The sequence below is a fragment of the Haliaeetus leucocephalus genome, unplaced genomic scaffold (assembly GCF_000737465.1).
Source record: "Haliaeetus leucocephalus isolate CR32 unplaced genomic scaffold, Haliaeetus_leucocephalus-4.0 Scaffold254, whole genome shotgun sequence".
NCBI lineage: Eukaryota > Metazoa > Chordata > Aves > Accipitriformes > Accipitridae > Haliaeetus > Haliaeetus leucocephalus.
In genome coordinates, this window is record NW_010972690.1 from 151,639 (window position 1) to 173,336 (window position 21,698).

Sequence of the window (21,698 nt, forward strand, 5' to 3'; positions counted from 1 at the left end):
AGATCAAATAGAATAGGGAAATAGAACAACTTTTTGAATAATAATAATGTAGTGAGATCACTACTTGGCGCATATTTTAAATAGTTTTTCTGCAGAATGAGCAACGTGTAAAGATGTAGCAAAGATGCATTACGATGCTTGTGGTCTACTCATGCCCCTCCTCCACACATGCACACCATGACTTACAATTAAAGTTCTGTCTAGCTCACAGCCTTGGTTACCTGCAGAGGGGGATTTGCTTAACAGTTATAAATGCCAGGCTTTGAAATGGAATCTAGACAATTTCAATGGGAAATCTTGAGTTGTGAGAGTTATTGATCATAGGGCTACTGTACTGGATTCTCCATCACATCAGTTCTTCAGTCCAGGTTCAGTACCTTTCAAAATACAAATTTTAACATTTTATGCTGCAAGTTCTGTTTTGTTCAACAACAACCAACCATGAAGGAAATGTGACTGTGATCCTTCAAAATGTAGGACTGGTTGAATTACAGATAATGATGTGTGATTCCTTTATGAAGGGAGTTACCCTGTTTCAGGAAGATGTCAAATATGTGCTCTGCAATAGGTTGGAGTCACTTGAACCTCTTCTCTATAGCATCTGATATGGATATCAGAATAGGCTGTTCGTCTGGTAAGCTCATTCTTTCACAAAGATGTGAGCCTTGAATTTCCCCAGCCAGTTAAACATGCTGTAAAATAGCCCTCACAGAAAGCTGGACTTTTACATAGCTGAGCAAGATGCAAATACTAATCCACTTATCGCAGAAAGGTTGTTATCTTGACCTAAAAACCTCAAGATATAGAGCCAATATCCTCAACAAGCTGGACCCTTTGTTTATCTGGCTCTGGACCTGTTTGGAGTCATATTCCTTTCACATACTAGTTCATATCCAGTTTTAATCGCACAAAGCAATCCAGTGGTGATGCAAAAACTTGTGTATAATGGCACACAACTACTGAAATCAGTGCTCTCTGTATTCCTGAAGATAACAACAAAAACTTAACAGAGCTAGCAATACAACTGAACTGATTTATAAATATGTGATTACAGCAGAAGTCAGGGAGTGTTCTCAGCTCTCTCAGTCATTCATTATACCACAAGAAATTTCAAATAATTATACCCTGGGAATTCTCAAATCTCAAATCAGGAAATCTCAAAAATAGACCCTTATTTTATGTATGAGAATAGTGCATAATGAAACAAAGCAAAGCATGGAAGTAAATGAAGTGGGCTCAAGGACTTGTAGACCTAGAATAGTATTTTATTCTACTGAATGTAGTGTATCTTACTTCAAAGCACTACAGAAAAAAATAATGGTGTAAATAGGTTTCTTCTTTTCCAAGAGTACAAAGAGTGAGACACTGTATGATGGCTACATGAACACTGAAATGTTTTCAGTTTCTCCCTGAACTCCTCTTTATTGTGATCATTAGGTCATATCATATAATTACAGTTATCAGCCAGAGTCTCATTCATGTAAAGAATACCTAACCTTAAGAATTGCACCCCAGAAGATAACTGGATTATTCAAAGTGCTGTGGCACATAGGGAGATACACACAGCGCCTCCTCTAACGGAGAATCCTCAGGACAGAAGCAGATGGATCTCATTTGTAATCAGAGATCTACATCTTGGAAGACTCATGTATTTGATTCCTACTAAGGTAAAATAGGATTTGTGTGGGTTAAACAGATGGCACTACAGAAACAGTGTGAGAAGTCACTATTGACAGATGGTCTGACTTTAATTTTGACATTTTAGAGTACATAATGAAGATTTTTGAAAGGGTTAGTATATTAAACAACTTAGAAGCTCTGCACAACTCTGAAGCTTGTGTGCACACACACACAGACACACATGTCTTTGTATACATATACATAAAAGTCGTTATATTTCAGGGACTCACCCGTGTGACACTGTAGGTAATGGCTGTAAAGAGCCAATATATTTATTTCACATGTTGAGATACCAGCCATTGCTGCCGAATAACAGGTCTGTCTGACACAGTATTTCAGAGCTTGCAGGAATCAGAGGTCCCGGACAGGCTGCGCAGGGGAACCCCGCACCGGCTGCCGTCAGAAGCCGGCTCTGCACCCATTTTTTGTGAAAGTTTGCCATCTAGAGGCCATATCAGGAAGCACCAGGATACAAAATTGCTACGTTAATAAAGAAAAACAGATTAAGTGGGTTTTCTGGCTATTCGTGGCTACAGTTAGTTCAAAACAGCACTGCCTTTAGTATCTTTTATGTTTAGCTTTGTTGGCAATATTATCCTGAAAGTGTCGAGCTGATACTTCTCTCCAAAACCGAATCAGTTCTTCGCTAAATTTGTAACATGCATGTGTGAGCTGAGCCTGGTTCCAGCGAAAAGGGATTTTTTTTAAATACTCGTAAAACATAATCAAGATAAGTACTTTTAATCCTTTAACAGTAAGAAAGATTGTTTCAGAAGCCCTCTCCTTGTCTGCTGGTAGAGCAAAGATTAAATAAGCAGTACAAACAAATATGTTCATTGTAGAGACAGAATTCAACATTTCTGACAAAGAAAGGTAAAAATGTGTTTTCTTGGGAATATCAGCCTTTTTATTCTCCTTAGAAAAATATCTCAGATGAAAATTTTTTCACTGAAAAATGCTGATACTTCCATTTTCATTTGTTTATAACAAGTTAGAAATGTTGACTGGAAATACCTTTAGAATACATTTAAAAACATTAAGAAACATCTTCAAAGGTATTTGGCAACGTTTCCAGCAAAGTTTGCAGAAAGACTAGCAGTGCTATAATTTCAGGAGCACCTGTGAAGTAGTTACAGTTCTTTTATTTCTTCCTCTTTGTCATAAAATCTAATTTATGGTTTAGGGTTTTTTCCCCCTTCTTTTCTCATTAGGGTACTTAGGTTCCATTTTCACCCTAAAAAAATGGTACTAAAAATCTAGACTGTACCTACCACCATTTAAAATGTAAGAAGGACGAAAATCTTTGCCAGAATAGGCCTGATAATTTTAGGAGAGTAATGAAGTATTCAGCAGAGACACTGGTTTTATCTCAAGTGATAATCCCCCCTCCTCCCATCCCAGCCCTGTCACTCCAGACGCTTTTATAGGGATAAACTGGTACTGACAATGCATGTATTCTTTCACTGGCAACATCTTCCTTGGTGACTCAGAATACCCTGTTTGGTACAATGTACAAAGAGGAACAGATAAAGTTACTGTTGAATTTCATAAGCAGATGACTGGTGTCCTATGGTCTTTAAAGACTGGGGTCATGACTGCTACCTATACTGGTTTGCTATAGCAACCTATGTCTTGCTGCAAATGGGTGCTGTGGCACTGTCTATAGGCAGGTGTTGGAGGTTAAAAGCCAGCACTCAAGCCATGTCACCGATGCCCAGGCCCCGACTCTCCCATAAGGAAGATGCCCCTGAAGCACAGCAAGGCAGACACTGAGTTCCCAGGCTCTAGGCTGAGTCTAGATCCAGGTGGGCTGATCCAGCATTTTCACTGCACAACTGAGACAGTAAATTATAATCTGAGCCTTGGTCCCCCAGTTTGATGCTCTTGGAAGCTGGGAGCTGATTTGTGAGATAAAGGATACACCACTGACCCAAGAAAGTGATAAATGCCATGAAAGAAACACCAAATACACCAGAATCCAAGGGGAGACACCCCTTAGTCTGCACGCTCCCATTTTCAAAATGTTTTCTTTTTATATTTCAGAGGGGCCGAAGTAACAAGACATTAGTGCTGGGGATAGGGTTTTAAAAACATTTCTTAAAATACACAATTTAAGTTAATACTCTCTGCATCAGAAGAACAAGTTGGTGTAGCAAAGAAAATGTAGTGAGAATTTCTTCAGCTGCTCTCCACATCTGCATTAGAGAGAAAAAGAAACAGGCTGCTTGAGGAACTGATGAAACAGACCTGGCTACCATTCATTTTGCATTTTTGATGGCTCACAAAGCTTGCGTGCACCAGCTTCCCTGAGCAGAAAGGCAGGAATCGTAAAAATGGACTGCATTTTGTAATTCTAAATTTAGAAACTGAAAAACCAACACTATAGCAGCCATGATTTATTTTGAGAATTCATTTCATTCTGCTACTGGATTAACAAGCCTTAAGAGCTACAACCAAAGAAAGCAGCCAGGTCTCCAGAGCAGCTCTCTGAGGACTGCTTGCTAAGCCATGCCAAAGACTGCTACCCCACTCAAAATCCTGAAGCAGCAATTGGGCATTCGATGCCATGCATACTTAAGGTAGCTAAAATAATGCACAAACTGCAAATTTTTGTAGTTTTCTTTCCAACATTTACATCAAGTACTTAACCACGTGCTTCCTCTGTATAAACTTGAGACCTTTTCTTAAAGTTTGTTTAGCGGTAAGGCTTCCAGGTTAACACACCAGCAGGAGGGACAGAGCATCCATTTACGGCCCAGCTGGCAGGTGTTGGTGGCAGCAGCAGATGACCTGTGTGGGACCAGGTCTGAGACTGTCCTAAGTACATGTGTATTTGTTTGCTTTCTCAATACCAGAATCAGTACTTAAAAGCTTGTTAATTGCCAATAAATTAATTTGATGGAAATTCCCCTACACGAAGCTGTTTTGTTGCCTGTGACAACAAGATAGGTCAAAAGTCTTTTCAGTGATCTTTTCTAAAGGCTTTTTGCTGGACCAAGTAAGGAAGTTTTTTCTTCATTGGAAGGGTATATGCAGCCCCCACATAGCAATCTTGTTGTTCGCTTGATCAAAGTGCTATGCTGCTGCTGTCAGTGACTCGCTCGTTTTCCCAGTGAGCCGTCGCCTCTTCCACGGAGCACGAGCGCTGATGGCAGCTCTGCAGGCTCACTTGTTAGCGAGTAAACATTTACTTCAAGGAGTTAAAGTCTCATTAGAGAAGTGGCGGACAATTGCAGAAGACTTGGATGAAGAGAAAGAGGAGATGTATCTGTACTGAGGTACATCCTGCAGAACTTATTTTGGTAGAGTCCAAATACGATGTTTTAGCCAAGAAAGCTTATCAGGCTTATTGACCCTAATTTTGAGAAGAGGGAGAAAATGAATTCCACCCTTTAGGTCTGTGCCACAGAGATTTATGGAGAATTAATTTTCTTTGTAGAGCAGTTTTGGGTCTCTTGTGACATGACGCACAAAAGAAATGGCTGCAAATAAATAACACTTGCTGTATTTTCCATTCCTTGAAAAAAATGGTGACAATTCTGGCTCCACGTGGGTTTAAGGATTTTGTTTTGCACGCTCTCTCTCTCTTCAGATGAAGTGAATAATAATTTGGTTCTGCAGCATTCACCGCTCTTGTTTACTCCTGGTCCAAGAAGAGAGCTCTCTCCATATGCAGGTGCCCAGGAGATACAGAAATTTGCAAGGCCAGTAAAGCAAGAAGTTTAAGTTACAGAAAGAAGGTACTAGTCTGGGAAATTGTCTCAAAAGTTCTTTGGTTTCCATGTGAATTAGCTGATGTTCCCTGCTCTTTCACTAAGAGGAAAGATCAGCAAGCGCTAAGATCAGACTTGCACCAGCAGGTCTTGCAGACCATGGAAATGAAGACAACAGGGCTAATTTTCACAGAGATTTGGCCTCATGAAGTTCTTTCCACTGCCCAGCAATAGATATTATGTTGAAGTTATTTTAAAATAATACATTTTGCTGGAATTACTGAAAATCATATGAACACGGTTTCCATGTATTTTGATGGATTTATCTTCTGTAATTTTTATTGGCATAATTTTATTGGCATTGGAGCCCATGTAAATTTTTAGCTTCAGGAAAACCCTGAGACAGATAGTTCCATAGCTCAACTCCCTTTGCATGGGAGTGGCTTCCTTTTGCTTGCTTTGAATATGTCACCTGATAGTTTCATATGATGTCCCCTATTTCTTGCTTTGGAATAAGTGGTGTTCAACCATTCCTAAAGATGTGTTTCTTTTTTTATATAGGGCTAGTTCCAGGTCTTAGTCTACAGCTGCAGGTGGAATATGTTTGCATGATTTTCAGTAATTCCAATAAAAATTAGCTCAAGCCCCTGTTGTCATCAGGTGTAGAAGTTTAGTGAATGTCTTCCCTTCCTCATCCTTCCCTTAGAGACACCAATTAATGAACTCCACAAATTAAAAGAAGCACGGTGACATCCTAGGAAAAGCACTGGACTGACATGCAGAAAACTTTTCTGTTTCATGCTTCTTTTGAGCGATCTTAGGTGAAACAGATCTTGCTTCTGATTCCCCACCCAATACAAATAAAGATAATGATATCTGTTGTAAAACAACTTGATATCCATAGGTGAAGAGTCATATATAAGAGTTAAATGTTATTACCACATGAATTCAGAAACCTGGGTCTTTCGTTTTTTTCCAGGTGGGTTGGTCCAGAGGAATACAAACTCTTAAGATCAAAGATATGAAGAAAGAGCAATTATTTGTTAGTACTGCTAGATAAATCTTGGTGGTAATGACTAAAACTCTATACCATTTTCCCAAGGAAAGTGAGGGCTTGCAGCTTGGTGTTAGCTGAGAAAGAACTGGGACTACTAGTGAAAAAAACCCCACAGTGGAAATAAATTTATTGTATTGAATTTTTTAAATACAACTAAATACATTGTACACAACACACTCCAACTCGGAAGAAAATACAGCTTTTCCCAGGAGTATTAATCTACATTGAGTACTCTATTTCTACAATCATTCATTTTCTCATTTTTTCCAACAAAAAGAGAGCATATCATTTTATGTAGCATATATCATAAAGCTGGATTTACAAAGAAGCTAAAAGAGATTAGGTATTCAAAATCCCAATGATATTCCCAGTTCCTTTCCAAATCCTACTTCTACTGCTCTGACTAGTACAACCAGGAGTTACTTAGCTGCTTTTTGTACTTTCTGAATTGTACAGATGTGTATTGGTTCTATCAAAACCATACTTTCTCTACAAAGCCTCCACTGGTGTTCCCTGCTAACGCATTTAAAGGAAAATAATATTTAACTTTGCATTGATTTGCAGCAATTTTTGTCTTCAGGAATCAAACTCCACACTCTTTTCTAAATAGGAATGTAATTAATTCCTCTTGTTCAACAATTAGTTCACAGTTTCTACTTATGTATTGAACATGCATATTGACGGCTCTTTATGTGAAAAGACATGAGGGAACAGCACGCATATTTTAGTCACACTTCGCCAAGAGAGGTCTTAGCAATATCATACAGTACATTTCATGAGAGAATTGTATTCTTCTACCAGTTTCTTCTTCTCATTTAATTTTTCCAGTATGGCATCCATTAAGTATGAGGCAAAAGGAAACTGAAAAAGAAACATAGTAAGAAAAATGATCATTTAACTTTATTTTCTTCATGTGAAAAACATTTATTAAATATCTTTAAACCGTTAGATTTCTCTTAGTTCTGACAACTACGACACATGTGCATGTCTGATCTTTAAAGTTCACCTGCCTGGTTAGTGTCTGAAAATTTGCTCTCTATCATAAAAATGATAAAAGAACAGAGTAAAATGAAAAAAGATAAACGCCTTATTGAACAATTCATGCTTTACTGACCATGTTAATGATGTAAACTGCAGTACCAGCATCTCTGTCATTTATCTTCAATCAGCTGATCAATAAAAGGTTACAGTCATCTCTAGGGCATGCACAAATGGTAGTGTATGTTCACTACTCTCAGGAGGATCAGATAGAACTACCAGTACAGCTCTCAATACTGTGGCAACTGCCTTAGACTCACATGTGAAAACTTGTAAATAAAAAAACCAAAGCAAAACAAAACCCCAAAGCCCAAAAGTTCCAATTGCATCGACTGGGATATGACACAAACATCTGCTCCTCTAAAACATGGTACCAAAAAAATGTATTTACATATTTAGAGAAAAGTGAAAGCCTCTTTTATATCTGCTCTGATATAAAGGATGTATTTGCACAGTCGATGTCTTCTGAGAAAGATTTGGTATATTTTTCAGTGTCATTGCTTTAACGCTTAAGGAGGTTTTCTTTCACAGTCTTGGTGCATCAGTGTGCTGTATGCTGGGAAGTACTTTTGGAGGTGGTACAAAACACTAGGCATTGCAGCTCCACCCAGAGTGGTCGGTGCTGTGCCAGAGGAGAGCAGAACAGTTTTCGTTCACCCTTGGAAAGTCTCTGTCAGCTTCACAGAACTCTGTCAGCTTTCCTGAACTGCTGGTGAGACCAGTGGTGACCGACGCGTCAGTCCCACACCAAAAGCAACAGCTGATGCTCATATCAGAAGGAGAGAGAATTTTACTTCAATAAGGCCACAAGAAATAAACTAGGTAAAATACAGCAGTTGGTTAGGCAGGCCAGTCACCTCTGCTTTTAACAACTGTAGTTCAAGGCGACACTTTTATGTCTAGAACCACTCTCTAGTTCCACACTCAAGTATCATTGCTCTGATTTTATTTTTTCACTTCTATATTCCAACTTAAAGAGAAGATTGTATGCTACTTATACCAGATGGAGTACTGCCTGTTTCCTAGATATATGAAACAAAAACATAAACCAACCAAACAAAAAACCCCAGATGTAAAAGTACATCAAATACAAATGCTGGTGTAATGTCTGAACTGATATACAGATATGAATCTATATACTGATACTTATAATCACTAACAAGTCAGAAAAAAAAATGTAGCAAGGAAAATCTTGTTAATAGCAAGCATCTATCATTAGGTGACTGCAATGGCAATCCTACATGTTGCTCAACAGTCACTTTGCAGTTACAGAAAAAGGATGATAATATGCATTATTTCCTTTTTCTACAACAAGGAGGGTTTTGAAGGGCTGGTACTTGCTGGCCAGACGTGTCTCCATCTGTCATAAATAACTCCTGTCTATGGCAAGAATTTTCTATTAGTCATCTACACGTGTCAGCCTTCTCCTGTATGCTACTGTGATGACTTTTTGGGCAATAAAGGGATCCAATTCACTGAGCAAAAATCTGTTCAGAGTAATATAAGACATAATCTTAAGCTGAAATTCTGTGACACTTACTTGCTACTGTGCTTTAAAAACACTGACTCCAGCATCCTACTCATTCTAATTGCTCTCCCTCGTTGTCGAAATATGTTTTTTATGAGAACAGTATACTGTTACCTCAAAGCCTCTTAATTCTTCTTGCCTAGCTTGAACTACATTCATTTCTGATACATTTCACCTTCTTAATGTTGTGCCTAAGATGAATGGTTTCTTATTGATGTCTCTGGCTCATATCATTCTAGCTACATTTTACTTGCTGCTTACTACTCACTGTGGCTTCCATGTCATAGCAAAGTGATCTTTCAAGAACTCTTTCCATTTAAATCATTAATTTAAATCAAGAGCATTTGAAAGTTGAATATTATGTCATCCTTTCAACATTTGTTGGTATGCAGCAGAGAAAGTGCTGTATGTTTTTATCTGGTTTTCTTTCTATACTGACACCCAGAACTGGAAGATCTCTACAGTCTTCATCTTTAACAGAAGCCTGTCAGATTTACTTTTAATGATGGCTCTGTAACTATCCTGGGAAGCTTCCCTCTACACTTCTCTCCAGAACTTCACAATTGTTGAAAATGTCTCTACTCCAAAGTATTCATCCCAGCTTCCAAACCTGCCATATGCTTGGGAAAGGCTTTGGGAATTCAGTGAGTGCTAAGTGCACACCTAAGGAGTGAAAGCTTGTTTATACCACAGATAATTATATATTTTAATACAGAATGACACTTCCTTCAAATGTTTTCCAGTTATCTGTGCCACAACCAATTTATCTGAACACTACGCATTAACAATAATAGCGATCCTAAATCAGTACATTATGGTAGGCTTTAAGAGAAGTAGTATTTAATTAATTTGTATAAATTCCAAACATTTGAGAGCACAAACTACATGTGGCTTTAAAGATTTTTATTTATTTCTTTATCTTTACAAGAATTACAGATTTCTTCTTTGATACTAGAAAGCCATATGAATGAAATGGCATATTTCTTACACAACTTATCAGACGGATATCTTGGTGTATGGATAACTGTAAAGTAATACGATCCTAAAGTCAGGAATGCTGACAGTTACTTCTATTTCTCTCACCTCTTTATTCTGACCTTGAGTATACTTCTTTTGGAGATCCCTTCTGTAAAAAATAAACTAGTAATATATATCGACCTTAACATGACTAAGTCTCACTCAGCACAAGTACGTAAATATACACTGATCTGCCAGTGAAAAGACTTATAATGAATGCAAGGCAATTTTGTTATTCTAATGAGACACAGCATCTCCATTCACAGAGTACAGCATTACTTGGCCTCTGCTTCACAAAGTCTAAAATGTGTTAACATAAAAATAAAAGGATCTAATTTCTGGAATACACAAATTAGTGGTTACACCTGTTTTACATCTCCCCATATGGATCATCAGTATAATAAATCTGCCCAACAAGCCATCTAAACACACTGCAGAGCTGCCTCAAATTGAATTAAGTAAACCACAAAGAACAACCTGAAATAAAACTAAAGAAACTCAGATTATAATTACCAAACCCTCCTAATTTCACTATGACCTAAAAGTCAAAGTTTACAAAAAAAAATTAGAGAAATGCTTCACTATTGCTCTTTTTCCATTCTACTTTGTGATGGCTGTATATACATGATTATATAAATAGATATGTGCCTGTCTGTACTCTTACCCTGAGTAATCAAGCCAATCTCTCCCTGTTTTGAGTCCAAGAAAAGTGATGTAATGTGGTTTTGTTTGTGTGTATGAGATAAAACATCAACTTATACCATAATGGATTGTCAATGCACAGGACTGAGCTCTTATTCTCATAATGACAAGAAAACCATGGTTACTTTCTGATGGTCTGATATCAGTATTAATGGTCCCCAGGATATGGTTCACTGGTGCTGCTCTTTAATGTGCAGGTACTTGAAAAACCTGATGAATACATATGTGTGCGTGTGAGCAGAAGACAGGCAATGAACAGAGACCTGTTCAAAAAGAAGACAGACACAGGCTGGAGAGACTAACGAAAGCAAAGTAGGTGAGTTCCAACCCAAGAAGTTTGAAAGAAAATAACCGTAGCTGTTAGTGCACATTCCCAGATGACACCAGCGGAAATCTATGTTTAGAAGCCAGTGCAAATCCTAGAAAAGGGCTGGGGAAGATCCCTACTGATGAAGAATGAATATACAGTTCCAAAACCTGTTCTGGAGATGGATTATACACACACCTACAAAGTGCCCACTGAACAGAGGGGAGGGAATTTTTCTGGAAGTTTTCACCATTGGAATATGATTTGTAGATTCATAATGAGGTCATGAGAGGAAAGATGTTACTAGGCACCTTTGCTTATGTGAGATGTGATATCCCGAGGAGTACATGAGGATGGAGGGAAGGCAAGTGCCGCTGTATATCTGATAAGGGACATGCTAAATCAATGCTGTCATTTGCTTCAATGCTTGGAAGAGTTATGGAGATGATTCGTATTTTATTAAAAAATAGTTCTTGGAGACATCAGGCAGTAATCTGGATTGGGCTAACATGCTGTACTCACATACAAAATTATTAGTGGATTGTTCCCAGATGCTGTTCCTTACAATCAGCCACAGTGAATGAAAGTCTGGGGTGGTACGAGTAATCTTGTTTAAGTTATGTGAAAAGAAGTCACTCTCTTGGTTTAGCTATGTAAGATTCCTATGATGGGAAAAAGCTAGAGAAGGTTGGTGGCTTGTCAGGTTTTTTAAGTGATTACAAAAAGAGAGTGCTACTATCCTGTGTCAGGTTCAAATAATAAGACATACACACCCAGCTGTGAGGAAGAAAGTAAGTAGAAGCTTCATCACCTGCCATGCAAGCTGTAAACCCACATACATATTGAGATAACCATACTTGTTCCCTCCTCTCCCAAATACCACAAACCAGTAAAAACTCAATGGTTTATAATGCAATACCTCTTCCAGCTTCTCTCTCCTATGCCCAATCACTAATGCATAATCACTCTGATGTCTCTATACATGACTCAGACATCCCTGTGCAGGTAGCAGATACCTGCATGTGCTCCTGTGAAGCCTCTCCACACACAGGTTCTTCATAGGTAAGTGAACGTTTTACATTGTATCCTAATGTCATTTATTAAGATGTTTAATTTTTATATTTTAGTGAGAACACTCTAGTCATTGGGTGTTAATGTACAAATACAAAAAGGCAACTGAAAAAACACTTGGCCATTCCAGACATAGGTTTAGACAATAAGTTATTTTTACCAGCTCTGTAGAATTCAGAACATGACTGTACTTTTCAATTATATGATTCTGATTTACATAATAATATCCTGATGCAGAGATGTCTCTATCAAATTGTAAGCTTCTTAGCAGTGGTGTAGTTTCTCCGCATGTGTTTCTACAGCAGTTGATAAAATAAGAACACAAACTCTGACTGGTGTCTGTGAGCCTCAGGAATGCAAAAATATTTATCACTGAAATATTAACATTCTTGTAAAGCTGACAGAAATTAGACTTTTTCAAGTCATAAGAGTACAGAAAATGAAGGTACAGATGAAGAATAAAACAGAGGTGTGCTATCTTTTATCATTACACTTTAGGGGAATCTATAAAATGACAGCAAAAAGCAACTAGTGCTTCCCTCAGTCCCCCCCAAAATTCTAATGCAGCAGTAAAATGGCATATGTCAGTAATAAAAATAAAATGTCTATGACATTTTAAATGTTATCGTACTGTCACAGTGGAATAAAATTAGCCTGAAGAATGATCTAAAGGGATATGATGCAGTTCATTATGTATAACAGCAACAGCAGCAGTTTCCCAGTGTTCATAAAGGTTTCCCCATTAAATTTACCTCCAGTCAATAATTAGGAGTCCACAAATAAACCTAGGCAATTAAATCAATACTGCTGGGCAATTATGTTCCAAAGTCCTGGCTCAATGGCACAAACAGACACTATATCTAACTGCAATATTAAGTGATCTGATGCAATTTTCAGCCGAACATTTTCTCAGAATAATAGAAAAGGGGCAAGCCTGCATCTTTGTTCAAGATGCAAACCCGTACACAGTTTGCCAACCTGAAACACTAAGTGTGCAGTCTGATATGAGCCAAGTCCTGACACAAAGCCTTCATTTCACCATGAGCTTTAGTTTTCTGATCAAAATTGTTACCAATGCCTACCAAAGGAAACTACAACCAAACTCTCTACAAGATACGACTTAAGCATTTTAAAGGGCAAAGAGCTCTTCCGTGAGCTGCTTCCAAATAGAGACCAAGAAATCTTAGCAATTTCCATCCATGTGACTTAGCACAGACAGAAATGAAAAGCAGAGCTGGCTGCTCCCAAGAAGCACTAATCCCTTTGCAGTTCTAAAGATGGTCGGCTTGCCAAGAATTACTTTTACCCTCAGAGCTCCTCCTGGGGAACCCCACAAGATGAAGCAAAAATTGCTGAAAACTACTATTAACTTGTACACAAACTTATACAGCTGAGAGCAATGAGCTCCTCTATCCTTAGTTAACATTTGCAATCCTAATATAGTTGGTTACATAGTCAAGAACACCCTCACTCCCTGTGCCCTGGTTTTTGCTCCCTGTGTATATCAGACAAAGAGCAGTGATAAAATTCTGCTTAGGATTTTTTATCGATGTACCAAAGAATGACAACAAAAAATAGAATAAGAATTCTTCATCATATTCCATGAATCTGATTCCTATTTTGGAGTCCATAATATGGAAAGAATCTTGAAATTTATAGATTTTTAAAAAAATTCTTAAAATTAAGGCAATTTAGTGAATAGAAATATTTGTGCTTTTACTGCTGAACGCCATGTAATACTATGAGGTTAAATTAAAATGCCAGTATTTCTGACAAAGCCAATAAAAGCAAACTGGTATTTCCATCTCTTCCACTGCAGCAATTAAGCAGTCTTAATGGTAGTAAGTTTTGATAATGAAAGACGGAAAAACTGTAATTTCTTAAAAATCTGGCCACAGGACACAATCTAGACACAAAAGCTATTAATGAGAAAATATATAAATCTGCATGTGAATGTTCCCTTGAAATAGCTTTCAAAATATTTTCAATCATTCACATTCATAACTGAAATGAACTACATTGCTAATGGACCCATGCTGGTGAATATGCATTAGGAATACTGGATTTATAAATCAAAGTTTATTTCTTTTCAGACATCAGCTACCCATCATCTGAATAAAGGAGACAACTAAAATATAATGGAAAAGTTTCAAGAGTCAGTGTATGCTGTCAGTGATGTCCAAACAAAAGCTGACTGTGGCTAGAAAAGCAGGGCTCTCACCTGCCAATAAACTGCCCTTGATCACTTACAAGAGGGGAGCATCCCAGCAGACTCTGTGTGTATTAAAAAAAAGACTTGAAAGAGAAGAAAAAGTATAACACAGGTCACAGCGGCAGTCTCAATGGACCCCTCAGGGATTTCTGCTAGTCTCAGCCTTGTCATCCTCTATGCAGCTTTCCTCTCTGCCCAGAAAATGTCGATAGGAAAATGTTTGAGGGGCCTCTGGTGGAAATTTTTTCATTCTTTCTGCATTGACAGGATGCCAAATCAATATTTACTTCCCACTAACAAGCTGCTCGAGGTCTCAGTAGAAAATATTGTAGAGAATGCGAGAAGACACGATAATAAACAGCTGTCTGGCTATGAGGAAAACATGAATTGACTGGAAACAGGTCCACAGTAAAAGGTCACTGAAACCCATGAACTCCTCAGGTGTCCATATCAACTACTAACTTTAAAGGCAAGTAATAAAAAATGTCTTCTTCCTAAGAGGCATGAAAGAATGGATCCTTTTCACTCTAGCAAGCATTACACACTGTTCCAATAATTCAATTAACACATTTGCGAAGATCTGTGCTGTTTTTCTCCAGCATTGTTTCACTGGTTTCAGCTGCTAAGTTAGCTATCGCAAATCCTTGGTTAACATCTCTTCAGTTTTATCCAGTGTCTGTTATTTTAAGAGAAATAAAAAGGAAACGCTACAGAACAAGGATTTTACATTGCCTTATCACAGTATAGTTTGGGACCATCAATGGCAATATAATTACAAATGCAATAGATTCATTACAAACTAAAATCACTTAGCTGCTCAGAGTAGAAAGTTATAATTCATCAAGGGAAGATGCAAATTTAGCACCTGTGCTTCAATAAGTTTCTGTATATACTGCAGCCACTCTTTATCTTTTTCAAATTCCATTTTCGCCTTTGCTGTTTCCTAAAAACAGAAAAATATAACAAAGACACAATATTTCGATGCCACCCGAGAAGAGCATAATGAACAATAAAGGAAATGTGTAACTGGGTATACATTGACTAAACAGCATGTGGAAGTGGGAATCATGCTTGCAAAACTAGTTACCTGAAACATATCCACCAAGTATGAGGGCTCTGTTAAATTTATAAACCTATCTTTGTCTGTGTGTATCCCTAGAAACGTGTACAGCATGTCCTTTTCACATGAATATACAGGTGTACATCTGATCTATGTGTAAATTTTACAAGTTCAATGTAAAGGTTCCTGAGTCTACACACTGATAAATAGAACATGAATTTATACCACACATTTTAGATACATCACGTGTATTTTAAATTTGTTTTCTATTTATAGTTACGTATGTTTCTGTGTTTTACACATATATTCACAACAGTGATTACTGCAAAAGATACAGGATGTAGAAATTACTTTGAGAATGAGGTAAGCATGGAACAATTCCGCCAAAGTGAATCACTTTACAGGGGTGTATAAATGTTAGTAAACAGGGCAGGAATGAGTCCATTTCATTTGTATTCATGAATGTAATCCATACCAGTGCATACACATACAATGCACCTTTACTTAACCAATGTGAAAACTCTCTTTTGTGATTTCTGTTAATATAAAGCTCCAATAAGGCTTAACCTAAGTCATCACCAGAGTACAGTTACAGCCCAGTCATGGTCAACTCCTAGACACTGTTATTAGTGCACAGGGTTTTTCATGTATTATTTGATCAGGCCTAAACAAAACTGGATAAGAAATCCTATTAGTGTCTCTATTTAATAGAGGGTGATTTGATGAAACACTATCAAATATTTCATAGTAAAATGTATGATAGAACCAACTAAAAAAGGCAATGGATTCCCCCAGAAACCATCTGTCTACTAGAAATAACTTTAATAGGTATCACAATTCAAGAAAGGAAGCATCAATGGAATCAATCTGGCACAGCAAGACACATTCTAATTTTGTTTTCATTAATGCAGAAGTCTATTTAAGATGTATAACCCTGCCAAATAGTCTCACAAAAAAGGAAACTACTAAGGATTTTCAAATAATGTCTCTACATCTACACGCTCAAAACAGTATATTTATATTTTATTTATGCATGCCTGAAGTCTTGCCACCTTATGAGTCTCTAACCCGACCTTTTTATTTAAATCCAACCATTCTGTTCTTTTTGTGTGGATGCTGCACAATAAAATTCCAGTCTTTACCCTGGAAATCCTTTTTCCTCAGGAATGCAAATATACAGTATCTTCTGATCTAGCTGCTTTTTACAGAAGAGTCCTTAAAATAACTTACCTCATCATCTTCTACTTCTAATATCTCTTCAAGATCAGTTGTTGAAACATTAAGGATAGACGCTGCCAACTGAACAGACTCTTGGGAAAGGCTCTTTTTGCGTGCTCTCACTTCTCCCATTTTTTTTGCCTGTTTGATTTTTGTTCTCAGCTCTTGTACGCTGTGCTGTAACTCTCTGGTTAGAGCCTGTAAGGTGCAAGCAAAAAATACTCTGTTGCAATTTTTCTTAAAGTGCAAACACTAGGGAAAAAACAGTATCATTTAGACTAAGCTCCTTTACATGGCACTTATCTTCATTCTGGTTCAATAGGATACGTGCTGTAATATTAAATAACATGGTATTTAGAACACAAAATATTAATTAATACATTAAACCAGAAAATGTTCTTAAATATAGATATAATTTTTTGTTGTTGTGTCTTCAGCAGAATAACTATATTCATAATGCCATCAGTAGTAAAACAAAGCAGTTTCCACAGAATCAATTAAAAATCCTTTCCTGATCCAGTTTACCAGAAATATTCTTGAAATAACAACAGAACTGTCAGGCTTTACTTTGGTCAAACAGAAATTTTTTAAAGCTTATTCATACCTCACTGCATGAAGAAACACCAGTATACTTCTTTATTGAAAACCTAAGATTTTGGTTCCCACCAAGACAGGGTAATTCAACACTGTCCTGGCTACTGATTCTTCCCAATGTAATTTCTACAATTTAAATCATCACAGTAGTGGTTATCCATTGCTGATAAGCAGCGTACCCTTAGAGCACACAAGTCCACCATATCATTATTATTCAAGGCTTGCATAGGAAGGGTAGTATCCTCCATGCAGCTGGTCCATACAAAAGGCCTCGCCAGGCCAGGCAGTCTCTTTGCAAACGTGCTCTCAGCAGATAGTAGGTGTTTTAAACAGAGAGCAGCTCAGGCAGCGGGAGGAAGATCAGGTGCCAGACCAGAACCACTGCAATTGTTCTTTAACCCCGGCTTTGACAAGGTCTGAAGCAGAAGTGCCAAAAGAAGCCTCAATTTTAGATCCCATTTCTGCTGTTGAAGACTTTTAGTTAGTTTTAAGCAAGAACTAGAGCTTGATAGGATGTCTGATGGTGCTAATGCTGCATAATTAAACTTTATTATCATTGCTACTATTACTAGTAACTAATAAAGAGAATAATAATAATAATAGAGGACAATTTTTCTATGATCATTACTGAATGATCTGGCTAAGCTAGAAAGATGCTCGCAGCTTAAAAAAAACATATCCAGAAAAACAGAATAATACTATTGAAAGAAAACTGTTTGAAAGGTTTAAATGAAGTAAAGGAGAACCACTCTCTGGAGTGGAAAAAAGGGATTACTGGGATTTAGTAAAGCTGATGTAAAAACCTAGGAAAAATAAAAAATAGTGAGATGACTAGAGAAAAAATTGTACTCATGGTTAACAGGAAAGAAGAAACCCAGCAGGGGTGAGGCCACTCTCCTTTGTTTATTTAAAACTAGAATAAAAGAAACAGTATGAAAAATCCTGCTGGAAAGACTTTGTTGACCTGAATGAAAGATGAATGGAATTCAAACCTGATTTTGGTTTTTGTTCCCCAACACCACACAAGTACTGAGCTCAAATACTACCTTCCACAGCTGAACATGAGCCAAACTGCACAACAAAGAATTGATGGGTCAAGTTCCCACCTCTCCTATTCCTGAAGTTCTCCCGCTCAGTGAAATAACACTAAGCGTTAGTTTAAATCATCAGTTGTATAACTGAAGTTATTTTGTTTCAATATGCAACTATGACAAAAGCATTTTGTCAAAAGCAGAGCAATACAATTTTATCTAAAAATTGTTGGCTGAGAGAAAAGAGCAGTAACTCATTGTCAGAAGATCCTCCTAGCCTATTCAACTTCCATGACTCAAGCAGAACTGTGATTGTCAACACAGACACCTTGGCTGAGTTTAAAATGAGAGAATAAGGTTTTCTTTCGATCGTCATATGTGGGGCTTATCTTATTAAACTATCTCTCATCAGTAGCTGATTAACTCCTGAAAATTCTTTTTTCTGCAGAATGCCTTCATCCCACAGAAACTGACTGCAGAATTATGAAGCCTGTTTATTGGCATTTGAGGTAAAGTACTCTACAGCCTCTAGTGTATTCAAAATACAGTCATTAGAGAGCACTTGCTGATATATTTCAAAAAAGCACTACAGATTCATCTGATTCCAAGATTTGTTTATTTTTCTACCACTTCCCAACTAAACGTTTTTCTGTACTTATCTAAAATTTAATTATTAAAACCGAAATTACCCTACCATAAATTTGGGGAGAGAAGGTACAATGAAATTTGTCCCATTTTCTGATTCAAGTGTGGGTCCCTCCATCCACAGTATTTCCAGCACAATATCTTGCATATAGACCTGTCTGCAAGTACAGAGCTGAGATGAAGAAACTTGAGATGTTATAGGCAGGGAGCTAGGGCAACTTGGATCAAGCTTATAGAAGGAAGTAGACTAAGAGAGGAGAGAGCCCCAAGTAGAAAAGCACACATTATGAAAAAAAAATTACAGATAAATGACAACATGTTTTTGTAGCATTTGAAATGGTCCAACAGTAAATTGGCTCGTGCAAAATGTATGAGATGTATTAGACAATGGAAAAATAAGCTCAACTGTACTTTTTTAATCAAATTGAATCAGCTTCCCGAATTTTAAAAATAACATCTCTCTCAGACTTAGGTGATCAGGCTAGAAGATGCACATTGGTATAATGGTGCAAAGAAAAATGTAAATTAAAGGAGCAAAATATCAAGGAAATTAACTGCAAAGGCACATGGAAAACCTACAAATAATGATAAACAGCTGAGCACAGACAAACAAAAAGCATGATAATAAACAAAGTTAAACATTGACTTGAACATCTTAGACATACAAACATTGCCAGACAACAGTCTTACAATATTATTAAACTTTATTGGTGTATCCAAACTCTGAAAGAGGCTCATGATGAGTGAATAAGCTGATAGCAATAGCAACAATGGATGCCAGAAACTGCAACTCCACTGTGCTTGTCTTTTAGTTCAGAGTTCCAGAAAGGAAGGTACCAGAAAGACCCTGAAGAATCTATAGCAGCAATTTAAAAAAAAAAAAAAAAAGAAAAAAAGAAAAAGGAAGTTTAAACAAAAATCAAGGAAAGATAAAATTATAACTAATAAATTTGATATGCAAGCATACACGTTACGTATAATCACTGTAGATCATACTTATAGAGGACTTACACTTCAATTCCTTTTTTCCCTGAGCAGTTCTAATACACTAAAGCATGTGTGAAATACACACCATATGTGAAAAATAAGGCTACTTTATGCCCTTTCAAATTGGACTCTCAGAGACCAGATATTTTTGAACCTGCCTTCTTCATATTATTAAGTTGTAATAATAATGTTTTGATATACATTTTTCACTGGATAAGTGCCTTAAAAAATGATAGTCTCCCTATGATTTTAAGTTGTTTTTTTCTGTTGATATATCCTCATCCGTCATACACTAATGTATTCATGTGCTAAATTGTTTACTTATTAGTGATTTCATTTATGTGTCAGTTCATGCTTTACTACAGAAATGTTCAACATCAAAGCCACACAGGTCTTTAACTGAGTTAGGAAGAACCATTTCCAAACTGAAAATGACAAAAACCTAAGAGTTTACCAACACAGGTTTTGTTGGTGAGTGTACTCACTCAGTACAGCCAGTATAATAGCATTCTTTGATTAAGAAATTGATCCAATGCATTCTGGAGCTAACCGTAGGGTTTTAAACTAAAAAACTTCCTACTTTATTTCTGAATTGCTTGGTTTTAAACTTATAAGCATACACAGGTGATACAAACTACCGGCAATGAAATCAATGCAGAATATGACTTCAGTACTGTATTGATGTATGATAACAATGCCTTTATTAGTACTAGTAATACTAGGATTTGATCTTTTCTCTCTGCTTTTCTTTGGTGTCAAATCTAGGTGCTATTTTGGTAGTAAACCCATTTTCCCAACTTAGATGTTACTGTCAGAGTTATTCCTGTGGGACATACTTAGCTGCTACCAGCCAACTAGAATAGGAATCCCTGATTAATTCCTGAAAACAAATCTACAACACATGTTGTCAGACCAGTGCAATTGCTACTGGTCTGACTAGAAAAATAACAAGCTTAAAATTCTAACAACATGAGCTTAAAGTACCCAGCTTTTTTTTTAATCAGTAGCAGTTGCTGCATTAGCTACCAACTCCATATAGTTATATAGTATATATTACATCTACTGGGTTGCATACAGTTCTAAAATATCTCCCTTATAAGGCTTTTTACTTTATTTTCACAACCCAAAATATTCATTCTTTATAATAGTTTTCGATTTTGGTCTCAGCATGCAACCACTTTTTAGCACCACATCTTTTGCCAGTTTTGATATGTATAAAGACAAAGTTCTTCTTTCATTTAAAACATCATATTTAATTAAACATTCAAAGAAGCTGTAGTGATACACAGACCCTGACAACACACTATTAATAAGGTCTCCACATCCCCAAAAGCTCTGACACTAGTTAATCCTGGAGTTGACACAAATTGATCAATGGCCCCAAGTAAAGCCATATGACGAAGTCAATGCCTAAAACTATTCTTGTAATTAGCATGTTAATTTACACACCCTATTGTTATTGTTTGTAGTATAATAAAACTTAATGGCCTTAAGACAAACTAAAGTCTGATGCTAGCACTGTAGCTATTTATAGCTAGATTTCAATCTTGCACTGGTGCAGATCTCATGGCAGAAGCCATGGCTCACATTAGTTACGGAAAACTGTAAGCTTTACTGTGCTTTGTACGATAGTAATAATGTTGTGCTGGGTCTGGCTGGGATGGAGTTAATTGTCTTCTAGCAGGTCCTACAGTGCAGTGTTTTGGATTTGTGACTGAATTGATAACACAATGTTGATAACACACCTGCTATTGCTTGCACAGCATCAAGGCCTTCTCTGTTTCCCACCCTGCCCCCTCAGTGAGTAGGCTGGGGGTGCACAAGAAGCAGGGAGGGAG

At 37.1% G+C, this 21,698-nt stretch overlaps 1 protein-coding gene across 1 annotated transcript in view; it reads right to left on the minus strand.

Annotated features, from left to right (window-relative positions):
- Positions 1-7,209: 7,209 nt before the first annotated feature.
- CNTLN (centlein, centrosomal protein) overlaps positions 7,210-21,698 on the minus strand; it is a 197,384-nt gene continuing 182,895 nt past the window's right edge. The window contains exons 23-25 of the mRNA XM_010568763.1: positions 16,616-16,801; positions 15,191-15,268; positions 7,210-7,311 (exon numbers count right to left, since the gene is read on the minus strand). Of these exons, the coding sequence (XP_010567065.1) occupies positions 7,210-7,311; positions 15,191-15,268; positions 16,616-16,801 (366 nt within the window). The remainder of the gene's footprint in view (positions 7,312-15,190; positions 15,269-16,615; positions 16,802-21,698) is intronic.